We start from the raw sequence: 13,957 nt of genomic DNA on the forward strand, positions 1-13,957 counted from the left end.
GGTGTTGGTGAAGAATATTGAATATACATACCATGGACCGCCAAAAGAATGAACAAGTCTGTGTTGGAAGAAGTACAGCCAGAATGCTCCTCAGAAGCGAGGGTGGTGAGACTTCATCTCACATACTTTGGATATATTATCAGGAGGCACCAGTCCTTGGAGAAAGACATCATGCTTGGGAGAGGCTCAACAAGAAAGAGGCACACCCTCAATGAGATGGACTGACACAGTGGCTACAACAATGGGCTCAAACATAGTAGGGATTGTGAGTATGGTGCAGGACGGGGCAGTGTTTGATTCTGTTGCACATAGGGTCGCTATGAGACAGAACCAACTCAACAACACCTAACAACAACAACACCAAGCTGTAATTTACCTACTGTATTATTTAAGGCGATGTATCCTCCCTATCAGATAAATCCCTGAATCTCAATAACTTCACATAATGCAAGTTTATTTCTTGCATAAGTTAACTGCTGCCTTGCACAACAAATCAGGGACAGAGTCCCTGGTTCCAGAGCCTTTAATTCATGATACTTCCCTACCTTTCTTTCATCCAACTCCAAATGCTGGCATCTGTAGTAAGGCGATCTCGATGCAATATTAAGTGAGGACGGTGGCTAACATGCCAATAAAAATTCAGCTGAAAAGTGACACTCAAGCCTTGGTAGGAATGGCAGACAGACTAGCTGATCCCCAGACTAATTTCTCCTTCTTGGTCCTATAAATTAGACCACTTCCCCATCCTTCCTTGGAGCTACATGAGCCCACGTGACAAGTTCTAGGTAATGGCAGTGAGCAGAAGTGAGGTACACCACTTCTAGGACTGACCCATAAACACCTCCCACATGTGATCCTCATGCTGTTCCCACTTTTGCCAGAGCACAGCAACCTAGGAAACCTCAAGCTGAAAATGTCAGAGCCACAAGGAGGAAGAACCTGATCACCTGGACGCGTACTTGGAGGAAAGCCCTCTAGTGACCAGGAATGTGTGTTTTGAACTTAACGTATGTGAAAAATAAACTCGCTTTATCTGAAGTTGTGAGATTCAGGGATTTATCTGTTGGGGAGGCAACATCACCTTGTATATGTTTCACACCATCTATTTTGTGTGGGGGCGGTATAGGTGGGTGGGTAAGGATGGGGGTCTCTGAACTCTGGTTACAGGGCCTCAAATCTCAGGTTCATTATTTTTAGTCATGAGATATTGGACAAATTGCTAACTTTTCTAATTTTTTGAAAAACAGGTACAATTTTTGTTGTTGTTAGGTGCAGTTGAGTTGGTTGCGACTCATGGCGACCCTGTGTACAACAAAACGAAACACTGCCCAGTCCTGTGCCATCCTCACAATCATTGCTGTGGTTGAGGCCATCATTGCAGGGTCTACCTGTCTTTTGCTGACCGACCCTCTACTTTACCAAGCATGATGTCCTCCAGGGCCTGGTCCTTCCTCCTGATGACATGTCCAAAGTATGGAAGACAAAGTCTTACTATCCTTGCTTCTAAGAATAGCTAGTTACCCAGGATCCTCTGATTTACAAAAAAATAAAAAAATATTTCTTCTTCTGGGGAAAGGGTAAGGGAATTATTTTGTGACTCATGAAGTCACATAGGCAGGAGAGCAGAAGAACCACAAATAAGGGACTCTAGTTGGCAAAAGCCAAATTGCTTCAGGGCTATTATTGGAAACTGAAGCATCATGTCTTGCGTCTTCCCAGAAACTGAAGAAACTTTTCATATTTCTGGAAACCCTGGTGGTGTAGTGGTTAAGAGCTATGTCTGCTAACCAAAAGGTCGGCAGTTCAAATCCACCAGGCACTGCTTGGAAACTCTATGGGGCAGTTCTACTCTGTCCTATAGGGTCGCTATGAGTTAGAATCAACTCCACGGCAATGGGTTTGATTTTTTTTTTTTTTCATATTTCTAGGCAGTTGGTTTTATTTATATTTCATATCAAACTCTAAAAAGACAACAGCTGGGTGGTGGTTGACAAGGAAGACTTTAAGAAAAGCTAATTACCCAGGATCCTCTGATTTAAAAAAAAAAAAAATACTTCATCTTTTTCTTTTGGGGAAGGGGAAGTATCAAGCCACAGTTTTCCGGAAGAAAGGCTTAAAGCTCAAACTCATTGAGTCCTTTTAAATGCTGGCTTGGCACTTTACATACATGTTTTCAGTTCATTATCAAACTGCTCTGTATACTAGTGTTCCATTTTCCCACTTTACATATGGGGAAATTGAAGCTTGGAAGTTAAGTGAGGTGTCCCAGGTTACACAGCTAGGAAGTGGGCTTGTAACCAGATCTGCTGAATTGAAAGCCCTCTACTTTAGAGTACATATAATTCTTTGACCTGGGAAGCTAGTAGTCATTTTGTCTTCTGAGTAATAGGAACAAGTGCTGGTTATCATGTAGCCCAAAAAACCTGTTGCCATTGAGTTAATTCCAACCTATAGCAACCTTGTAGGTCAGAGTAGAACTGCCACGTAGGGTTTCCGAGGCTGTAAATCTTTATAGAAGCAGACTGTCACATCTTTCACCCGCTGAGCAGTCAGTGGGTTCAAACCGCCCACATTTTGGTTAGCAGCTGAGTGCTTTAACCATTGTGCCACCAGGGTTCCATATCACGTAGCCACTGGATGTTAAATGCAGCACATACGTGGTCTCAATAATTCCTTACAACCCTTTGAAACAAGGATTATTATCCCCACTTTACAGATTACAAAATCAAGCCTGAGAGAGATTGGATAACTACCCTAGAGTTACACAACTAGCACCTTCTTTATGTCAGATTCACTTCTAGGTTTGCCTGACTTGAAATATTTGAACACACCAGCTGTTCCACAGGAGAAAGATGTGGAAGTCTGCTTCCATAAAGATTTACAGCCTTGGAAACCCTGTGGGGCAGTTCTACTCTGTCCTGTGGAATCGCTATGAGTCAGAATCAACTCAACAGGCAATGGGTTTAGTTTTGAATTTTTAAATATTCTGATACTCTTCTGCAAGAAAACCTACCTACCATGGGTATTAGAATTTTTAAGGTCTTTGGCTCTTTTTGGAAACTCTATGGGGCAGTTCTACTCTGCCCTATAGAGTCGCTATGAGTTGGAATCGACTGGACGGCAATGGGTTTGTTTTTTTTTTGGCTTAAATTGGAAAGTTGATTTCAAAAGTCGTAACTGGCCAGTTTAGATCCAGGGAGGCAGGTCTGAGCCTGGTACGGCTGCCAGGATGCATGTCCAAGGCTGTGCTTATCATCCCCTTTCAAGCCATCTCCCTCCACCTCCCCTTATCTCACTCTAGATAAGGGTCAGTTCCTGGAGCTCCCACGTCCACCACCTCCCTCAACACCACCTGTGGCTTTTTCTCCACTGGGGCCCTAAGATTAAGTTGTTCATTTTTCTCTTGGGGAGGAGGGGAGACAACTGGGGTTGGAAGGAGACAGGTTCTTCCAGTTTGTAAATTATTCTCTGGGAGTCATCTGGCTTCATGCCTCTAAATAGCTCACTATTTTAGACAAGGACGAGTTGGCAATCCGGATAATGATAATTGATTTATGAAAGTATTTTTCAAGCTGGACTCAAATCTGGCCCATCTGATAGATTCAGTATACACTGCATATACTGAGGACCTCGCAGTGCCAGGCTTCACCTTCATACATGCCACCTTTCACAGCAGCCCTGCAAAGTAGGGATTATCATCATTTTTTTTTTTTTGCAAAAAAAGACGACGCTCAGGGTTTGAGTGGCTTGTGCAAGTAGCTTGTGTGGATAGCGAGGAGCCAAGCTGAGCTTTGGACTCAGGCTTGAATAGCTCCAAACCTTTTGCATCCTCAGAAAGGACTGCAGGATATCAACCAAAACCAAATCCATTGCCATCAAGTATATTCAAATTCATGGCAACTCCATGTGTGTCAGAGTAGAACCATACTCCACAGGGCTTTTCAGTGGCTGATTTTTCAGAAGTAGATCTCCAGGCCTTTCTTCCAAGGTGCCTCTGGGTAGACTTGAACTACCAACTTTTCTGTTAGCAGTAAAATTTTTTAACTGTTTGTGTCACCCAGGGACTCTGTAGGATACCAGTCAAATTCAATTAGACTTCTGTTTGTCGATTGCTACTGCCTACTTTGTTCAATGCGGGACACAGAAGTGCTCCCAAAGATAGATAAGACAGAATGTTAAGATGCCCTGAAAAGCAAACCAGTACTGCTTGCTGTTTATGCTCCCCGGGTGGCAAGTCATGAACATGGGGAAAGTTGAAGCGCAGTAGGAGCCAGTGTTTATGTGAGCTATGCCAAAGGGAGCATTGTGGACATTAAAGGAGCTGAGAGAACATCTGTGAGCACAAGTCTGTGTCTTATCCATGCCAGGCAAAGCAGAGCCAGCCCTCTAAGCTCACTGGATTTGTTGAGTTGCGTGGACCAGAGTAGCAGGTATGGCATCATGGAGGACAGAAGCCTGGCTGGGGAGTGGAACTCAGCTAGGTCTGGAGGCAGGAATGTGTGCTACTCTCCCTTCAGCCGAATACCATAACAGGTATGTTAGAAGCTCTTGAGGAAGGAGGGAAGGAAGGTAAGGGTCTTATAGGTGCTGCTGGCGTCACCCTGATCCTCCAGTGTCTGGCTGGCTGGTGCCTGGAGAACTTGTCTGCCTCCAACAGATTGTTCCTTATGGTCAGGGGCGGATTGTCCAATAAACAAGGTGAGCACAGTGCTTACCTTGCCTACCAAGTCATCTATAGTGAACAATTTCACATTTTTTTCACCACATCAAGGACTCTACTTCTAGGTGTGACTGGCATCTGTCTCTCTTCCAACCCCACAGCGCCTTCCTACAGAATCAAAGCCTCTTTTCAAATTTACAATCCCTGATAGGGGCAGAGTGGTTAAATGCTATGGCTGCCAGCCAAAGGGTCAGCAGTGCAAATCCACCAGGTGCTCCTTGAAAACTCTATGGGGCAGTTCTACTCTGCCCTATAGGGTCTCTATGAGTCAGAATTGACTCGACAGCACTGGGTTTTTTTTTTTTTTTTTTGGATAGGGGTAGATGACCCAGTAAGCAAGGCAAGCATGGGCTCACCTGTGTTTACTTACTAATCTGTAGTGAACAATCGTTAATTGTAGTGAACAATTAGTAAGTAAGCACAAGTAAACCCAGCTTGCCTTGCTTATTAGAGAATCCACCCCTGCTTGTAGGTGGTACCCAACAGGCATTTATATTCCTTTGGGTGTGCTTTTTTCCCCCAAAGAGAAACACGTGTTTTCCCCCTTGTTCCACCAGCTTCTGTCATCAACTTTCTGTGCTGCTGCCTGGGCAGCCCCTTAGCTGCATGCTTGCCCCAGCCTCATCGTCTCCAGTCCACTCTCTGCCATCTCATTTTCTCAAAGCTCAGGTTTCATCCTGCTGCTCCCCTCCTGCTCCCCTCGGCCCACTGAGAAGCTAGGCTCCCCTCCTTGGCATGACGTAGATCTGCCACTACAGTCTGCCCTGGACACCCCCCACACCTCATCATCAGTCCTGAACTCCTGACCACTGAGTGTGCTGTCATCCCTCCAATGTGCTGGCTCTTTCCAGAATTGTGTCTGAATGGTGTTTCCTTTACCTGAAATGTGCATCTTCCAGTAATTATCAAACAATATCATTAATATCATACACAAGTAAAATTTTGCTGAAAACAATTCAAAAATGATTGCAGCAGTATATCTACAGGGAACTACCAGAAATTCAAACTGGATTCAGAAGAGGAAGTGGAACCAGGGGTATCGTTGCTCATGTCAGATGGATCTTGGCTGAAAGCAGAGAATATCAGAAAAATGTTTACCTATGTTTTATTGACTATGCAAAGGCATTCGACTGTGTGGATCATAACAAATTATGAATAACCACGTGAAGAATGTGAATCCCAGAACACTTAATTCTCTCATGCAGAATCTATACAGAGACCAAGAGGCAGTGATTCAAACAGAACAAGGGGGTAGCGCGTGGCTTAGATCAAGAAATGTGTACATCAGGGTTGTATCCTTTCACCATAATTATTCAATCCGTATGCTGAGCAAATAATTGGAGAAGCTGTATTATATGAAGAACACAGCATCAGGATTGGAGGAAGACTCATTTACAACCTGCATCATGCAGATGACACAACCTTGCTTGCTGAAAGCAAAGAGGACTTGAAGCAGTTACCGATGAAGATCAAAGACTGCAACCTTCAGTATGGATTACACCTCCACATAAAACAAAAATCCTCACAATTGGACCAATAAGCAACATCATGATAAACAGAGAAAATATTGAAGTAGTCAAGGATTTCATTTTACTTGGATCTAGGATCAATGCCCATGGAAGCAGTAGTCAAGAAATCAAATGACATATTGCATTGGGCAAAGCTGCTGCAAAAGACCTCTTTAAAATGTTAAGCAAAGTTGTCTCTTTGAGGACCAAGGTATGCCTGACCCAAGCCATGGTATTTTCAATTGCCTCATATGCATGTGAAAGCTAAACAATGAATAAAGAATATTGAAGAAGAATTGATGCTTATGAATCATGGTGTTCAAAAAGAATATTGAACATACCATGGACTACTAGAAGAACGAACAAATCTGTTTTGGAAGAAGTACAGTCAGAATGCTCCTTAGAAGTGAGGACGGTGAGACTTCTCATGTATTTTGGAACATGTTATCAGGAGGGACCAGTCCCTGAAGAGGGACAGCAAAAAAGGAGGACCCTCAGTAAGATAGACCGACACAGTGGCTGCAACAATGGGCTCAAACAACGATTGTGAGGATGGTGCAGGACCGGGCAGTGTTTTGTTCTGTTGTACATAGGGTCACTATTAGTTGGAAGTCACTTGGTGGCACCTAACAATAACAACAGTCTCCTCCTAGGGAGCCCTGATGGCACAGTGGTTAAGCCCTTGGCTGCTAACTGAAACATCAGTGATTCAATCCCACCAACTGCTCTGTGGGAGAAAGATGTGGTAGTCTGTTTCAGTAAAGATTATACTCTTGGAAACCCTATGAGGCAGTTCTTTTCTGTCCTGTAGGGTCTCTATGAGTCAATACTGACTCGACAGCAATGGGTTTGGTTTTCAGGTTAGTCTTCTCCTAGTGAAATCCACCTCCTCCCTAAAATTGTAGCTTTCTGGACTTCTCCAGATTCTGTCAGACGTTTCCTGCTGTGGGCTTCCATGTACTTTATTCATATTTTACAAGTACTGGCCTGTTTTCTTATAATCACCTCTTTATTGGCCTGTCTTCCTCACTAGCCTGGGCCTGACTCTGTGCTGGTTTTCTCTGTATCCCTAGAACCCAGCATGGTGCCTGGATCTTGGTATTGAAAAAAAAAAAACCTTTCTCATCAGGTAGGCTCCGACTCATGGTGACTCCCTGTCTGTCACGGTGCTCCATAGCATTTTCAACCACTGAGTTTTCGGAAGCAGATCTCGAGGGCTTTCTTTCTTCCAAGGCAACTCTGGGTGGATTTGAACCTCCAACCTTTCAGTTAGCAGTCAAGCATGTTAACTGTTTGCACCACCCAGGAACTCAGTAATTGTTGCTGAATGAATAAATAAGGGATTAAGGAAGAAGATAAACACCTTTCTATGGTTTCAGTATGTAAAGGCAGCCCACAATCCAAACGCACCCACGGTCAACATGGCCAGCTGGAGCAGGCGAAGCTGCCCAGCCTGAGGGCCTCCTGCTTTGTGTTTGCTGACCTCCTCTCGCCAGGCTCAATTTGCTCCGCCTGCTTCATCGCAGATCCTTGCCTCAAATCCCCCGACAGCCGGGTCAACCCCAGCTCCTCCACACTTGACTTGTGGCAGTAGCTTTGGATTCAGGAAAACTAGCTGGTGCTTTGGAAAACCAGTTCTCTAATTTATTTTTGTTCCTTTGAAACTTATATGACTTTCCTAAGAAATGCCTGAGGTTAGAGTAGTAGAGAGAGAGAGGACCATGGCCAAAACCCAGGCAAGCTATTTTTGTGATGTGAATGAATACCCATCCCGTTTTTCCCTTCCATCAGCCTAAGCACGTGCTCCAGATCACTCCTGGTTTGGGCTTACAAAGCACAAACTCCTTTTGCGTGTTGGGAGGCGGAGGCCCATGTGTCTCTCTGTCTTTCTGTGTGTCTGACTAAGGTAGACGGTTGGAAGATACCACTAATGGAGGGGAATTTTGAGAAGCTGCCTTCTGTATAGAGGAAAGACATACCCTCTGGTAACTAATGAAGAAAGACTTTAAACTTTGGACGTCAAAGAATAGCTGGATGGTCGTGAAACCTAGAGAGGAATGTGCCTTGGATTTCTTTTTGTCATGCACTAAGGGAATGTGGCTAGGTTTCATTAATACTAGTGAGCCACTTTGCAGCACCCATAATTATAAGTTTTCAATGGTGCTAAATCTAGCATACTTTCTTGTTGTTGCTTTTATTGGTTACTATTTCCAGAACCATCTGCTCATCCCAAGATGACCAGGTAATGTTGACATCTGCAGAGTATAGCTTTGGGCAGTCTGTGATTCTTTTCAGCTGGCGAGAAGAGTGAAACGTTGGGGAGAAAGGGTTTGCCAGCAAGGCAGCATTGCCAGGTTGGAAGGTACGATTGTGCATTTTCTATAGATGGTTTACGTTTTTAGTATCTGAAAGGAATTTTATTTTTACCTCTCAGCACCCATTCCTCCACCCTACCCCTCATTGCCCATGAAGCTCAGTTCTGTCTCCACCTATCTTTGCAGGTGTGACATTTCTTCAGGTGCTTCGTAGTGTTCTCCTCTGTTCTCTCCACACCACTGCTCCGCACAGCAAGGCTCCTGAGACATGGCAGAAAATGAAGACGAGAAGCAGACCCAGGCTGGGCAGATTTTTCAGAACTTTGTCCAGGCTCCCACGTGCAAAGGCACCCTCCAGGCCTTCAACATCCTCACACGGCACCTGGACCTAGATCCTCTGGACCACAGGAACTTCTATTCCAAACTCAAGTCCAAGGTGACCACCTGGAAGGCCAAAGCCCTATGGCACAAATTGGACAAGCGTGGATCCCACAAAGAATATAAACGAGGGAAGTCATGTATGAACACCAAGGTAAGGGGAAACTCCCATAAGGACGTTTCTTACCCCATGGGGTGCGTGGGTTGACATTTTGGGAAGTTAGGAACCTGTTGCCGTTTTGCTGTCCTGAGTTTCTTAATAGATGTGGGTGTGAGCGTTGTATAGTTTTGCTCAGTTGAATGTTCCCTTTGTCTGTACATGCACAGCTTATCCTGGCTGGAAGTTTCCATCTTGTTGTGATGGCCTCAGCACCTCTTCGTGTGCCTTCTCCAAGACAGAGAAACCAAAGACGAGGTTGAGGGAGTCAAGCAAATGCCTGACATTATCCTACATCTACTGCTGTTACTACTACCAGTATACTACTTCTAGTAGCCACTATTTATTGAGGAACTTCTACGTTCTGGGCACTTTATGTATATGACCTCATGGAACACCTGTGGTACTGTTAGTCCTTTGGACATTTTAGAGATGTAATTAACTTGCCCAAGGTAACACAACTACAAGGCAACTTTGGTCTGTCTGATTCCAGAGCTTAAGCCCAAAATTCCTTGGGAGAGGCATTATTAGGGGCTGGTGTTCCCCTGAGAGCAAACATTTTAGAAAGATCTCCTGACATTTAATTAATTGGCTAATAAGTATGTCCTTACTGCCTTTTCCTCCCTCTGTCTTTCTCACACCTCTGCATTTTCCACCTTCTCATATCCAGGATACATTTCTCTCCTCAGGATCACATTCGTAGTTAACTCAGCACCTCAGCACAAGCTGATTACATACTTCTCCGGGTTGTTTGGCCATACATAGCATCAGTGAGTATAGGGCCGTCCAACACATCACGTCTCTGAAATACCCACCACTGAATGGGCAGCTGGAAGTCAAGACTTCCTGCTGACCCTTGGGGGCTGTCGGCCTTGGCACTGGTCCAGTCTATGTGTTTAGATTAAAAGCAAGCATGCTGTATTTAGACCTCACAGGAGGTAGCTCAGCCAGAGCCCTTGGAATTCCAGTTGGTGCCAATCCCAGGACAAGAGGATTGAACTCTCCATGGCAATTAGGACTGTTGTGGTTTTGTTTTGGTGATGAGGAGTTGTTGAGTCCACCGTGGGATACGGCTGCTTTCCATTACCCTGGGGAGACAGCTGCCAAGCTTCTCCAAGCCTAGGGTGCACCAACTGTACAGGGCATAGGAGGAGCATTCCATGAGGCTGAAACAGACCAACCACTTCAGCCCACAGCATACCGGTTGTCTAGGCAGTACCTGCATATAACGTGCCACGCTGTAGCCTTAGGCAGAGGTGATGGAGTGTTAGAGAAAGAGAAGGGGGAGAAAGGTGTGGGACCAGTGTCCTGAGTGCCACTCCCACCCATGCCTCCTTTTCTAGTTGCTGTAACTTCGTGGTTCATAGCCCACTGGGCAACTCTTCAGAGTTAGAGGAGGCAGACACTTTTAGCTTTTGAAGTATCTCCTTCTCAACAATTGTATATGGTGGCTTTCCTTTCAAAGCTTAACTTCAGGGTCTCATAGAAGTCAGACGGCTAGGATGCGTTATGTTCTCTCATGGAGGGTTTTCAGAGCTCCTGCTCTGTTATGAGATGCCATTGCCTCATTCTCCAGCACTTTCTGGCTGTCGAGGGACTCTATGGGTGATCTGAAGACAGGCCTTCAAGGGAGTCAGCCAGCAGAGGAATGTAATGAAGGGTTGACCACCATGAGGATGTCTTTCTTTCAAAACCCATCAGCTGGTTGCCTCGCCTGTCTGTCCAGTCCTCATTTTATGAGCTTTGCCTGCCTGAAATAGAAGCATCCTTGCATCCTGTGGTTGGCAGGTCACCACTGGACCCTGAGATGCAAAGGGAAAGAAAACATCTCTAATTAGTGATGCTGAGTAAGAGTGGTTCCTGCCTAGGAACTTTTTTGCCTTTCTTATGAGGAAGAACAAAGACATTTTCAAATGCTTGGTAGCCTATCTCCTAAAAACAACATAGATCCCTAAGAGGGGAAGATGGATTTGAAAATGCATGGTCGGTATGAATTGTGATTATGTTAGGCAACTTCAGCTTCACATTTCCAAAATCCAGCTCATACTAGCGTAAACTAAACAGAGAAATCATTAACTCATATAAATAGGAAGGTCCAGACACTCATTCTTTCCTAACCTCTCTCCTTCCATCCATCTCTGGATGTTTTGTTCTGTGTTGGCTCCATTCTTCCCTATTGCAAACAGATTTTTCCCTTTGTTGGTAGCCTCTAATTCGTATCTTTGACTCAAAAGGCTAGAATCTTTCTCTTCCGGCTCAACATGGAAAAGAAATTTCAATAGGGAAGAATTGTGATTGGCCTACCTCTGGGCCAATTATTGTGGCCAAGATCAGAGGAACTGACTACTATGATTGGCAACCCTTTCAAGCATCACATGATTGATATGAGGGAGAATCAGGTTCTCAATATCATTATGGTGTGGGACAGATAAACAACAGGCGTCCTTTCAGGGACTGCTCACTTGTATCTGGGTATAGTATAGGTTCTCTGCATATTGGATTCATGTATGAATGGCTAATGCCCATCTCTAAGAGGCTAGTGCTTGAACTACTTGTGAATTAAGTAAAACACAGAACATGGGTCCTCCCTCGCTTCAGCTGTGAACTGGCCCTGTCTTGCTCACATGCATACTTTGGTATAGTAGTCTACATGTGGCTGATCATTAATGCGAAGACATATACACACAGGTGTGTCAGGTTCCAGGCACATAGCCAAGCTCTCAATTAGCCACAGGTAGAGTGTGAATAAGTAAAAATCAGCTAGAACCCCTACTGATGGGGTTCACATCTCAGGACTGTCTGGAGTGGACCTGGGCTTTGGCATTTAACAGGCATTTATTGGCCCTACCTAATGTGCTAAGACACTGGGAGGTTTCCTTCCTGCCGGCAGTGAGTGTGTTGCAGGGGAGGGTACCAGGACCTAGGTAGAGAAGAAGCAGTCTGGCAGAGGTGCAGGGAAACAGGGGGAATGACTGGGAAGGTCACTAGACTGGTGGCTCAGTTGTCAGTTGAGTAACCTAACTTGGGATCGTTGTTTATTATTATTATTTATCAGGGTTTTGTCAGGCACTTAATGATTCTGTCCCTGGGTGTGACTCTGTTGTATACGAACTGAGTAAACGAGGAATCAAGCTAAATCACCTCCTTTCGGACTGATAATGGCTTTGCATTAAAGCAATACCTGGATCAAATATCATATCCAATTGAGTTGTGTTACTGGGGACAACAACCCTGAAGAAACTGTGTTATACAGTTTGGTGTGGGGATTGCCATATCCACGTAGTCCTGGGCTCTGGTCATTTATTTTGTTTGTACCTTTAATGCTGGTAGTTGCTTTAAAGAATGTTATATATAAGCCCTGCATTTGACAGGTACCAAACAGGGACCCAAGAAGGTGAAACTCTTTACCCAGGAGTCCACAGCTGTTGGGTGTCATTGCTGGAATTTGAAGTGTTTTTTTTTTTTTTTTATTGATCTACTTGTATGTTCTCTTATTTGTTCGTTCACCAGATATTCTCGTGCCGTACACCTTACTAGGCATTTGACAGGGGAGATGGTCTGCAAGATAAATAAGTGGTTCTCACTTGAGCTTTCTGTAGAGAAGATATAAGTGTAATTTTTTCAGTATTTATTAACTCATTCAGTCATTTACAAGATGAATAATTCTTGAGTACCTGCTGTGTGCCAGGCACTTGTCTAGGTGCCTGTCAGTCACTTAATAGCTCTGTGGTCTTAGGCAAGTTACTTAATATCTCTGATCCTTGGTGGCATCCACTGTAAAATGAGGATGATAACCGTACCTACCTTACGAGGTTACTGTGAGGATTGAATAAGGGAATCTTTGTAAGGTATTTAAAATACTGCCTAGCACATAAGGTGATCAGTAAGCATTTAGCCATTATCATTATTATTAATTTCTCAAGTGTTATGAGAGAGGTGTATACACTGTTCTGCAGGAATATAAAAAGGTGGACAACAATGACTGAGATAGTTTGGGAATGCTTCCTGGAGGAGGAGGTATGATGTGGGGCTTGACAGATGAGTAGGAGTTTGCCTTGATTGCTGAGGAAACACAAAACAGAGAGATCTATTCCAAGAAGAGTATTTTGCTTATGTAATGGGAATGTAGCAATGTGTTGGAGAGGGTGAGAGCCAGAGAGAGCAGAATGGATGGGTGGTAGGAGGAGACCAGGGAGAAAGGCCTTCTGGGGCCAGAAGAGGGAGTTCACAGTCAGAGGACCCAGAGCACCACTGACAATGAGCCCTCTGATTCCCAACCCAGGGATAGTTTTACCACCCTCCATGACGCTGCTCAGTAATCACAGGTTGCCGTTTCAGACCAGAAGGCATTTGCACATCATTGCCATAAAAACACACCCAAAAACACATTTGCAGAAAATGACTCACTGACTCTTTTGTCACCAGCAGAAATGGGGCCAGCCTATATAATGAAAACTCTCATTTTCTTGTTAGAGGGAAATGTCTGTACTTTGTGAGCGTCCAGCAGGGTCACCCTACACCTTTTGCTCTGGATCATGACCCTCGACCCTCTTTGCCCCTGCAGAGAGGCTCCCCACTGGTGGGTAGCACAGCCTGGGTTTATGCATGGGACCCAACTTATCCTGTGGTTCCCGATCATAAGCAAAGCCCGGTGGGGGAGTGAGTGGTGTAAGGGGTGAAGCTGGGGCAGAAGGCTGCTATCTCTTGGCCTGGATAAGCCTATCTGACATTCCAGACCTCTGAAATCACCCGCCGACTCTCAGTGCTGACTCTGCTGTGCCCCTGAGGCATGTCAAGTACTACTTTGCCTAATATGGACAGTTGTGGTCATAACTGATAAAGCAGAGAATGGGCTCTGGGATGCGACCTTCTGCACCAG

The 13,957-nt window shown here is 44.7% G+C and overlaps 1 protein-coding gene across 9 annotated transcripts in view; it reads left to right on the forward strand.

The window, feature by feature from the left end:
* MICAL2 (microtubule associated monooxygenase, calponin and LIM domain containing 2) overlaps positions 1-13,957 on the forward strand; it is a 250,516-nt gene that overhangs the window by 50,644 nt on the left and 185,915 nt on the right. For all 9 annotated transcript variants that reach the window (XM_049890391.1, XM_049890393.1, XM_049890394.1 and 6 more), the window contains one exon: positions 8,730-9,075. In XM_049890391.1, the coding sequence (XP_049746348.1) occupies positions 8,812-9,075 (264 nt within the window). In that variant the 5' untranslated portion in view covers positions 8,730-8,811. The remainder of the gene's footprint in view (positions 1-8,729; positions 9,076-13,957) is intronic.

The sequence above is a fragment of the Elephas maximus genome, chromosome 7, assembly GCF_024166365.1.
Source record: "Elephas maximus indicus isolate mEleMax1 chromosome 7, mEleMax1 primary haplotype, whole genome shotgun sequence".
In the NCBI taxonomy this organism is placed as follows: Eukaryota; Metazoa; Chordata; class Mammalia; order Proboscidea; family Elephantidae; genus Elephas; species Elephas maximus.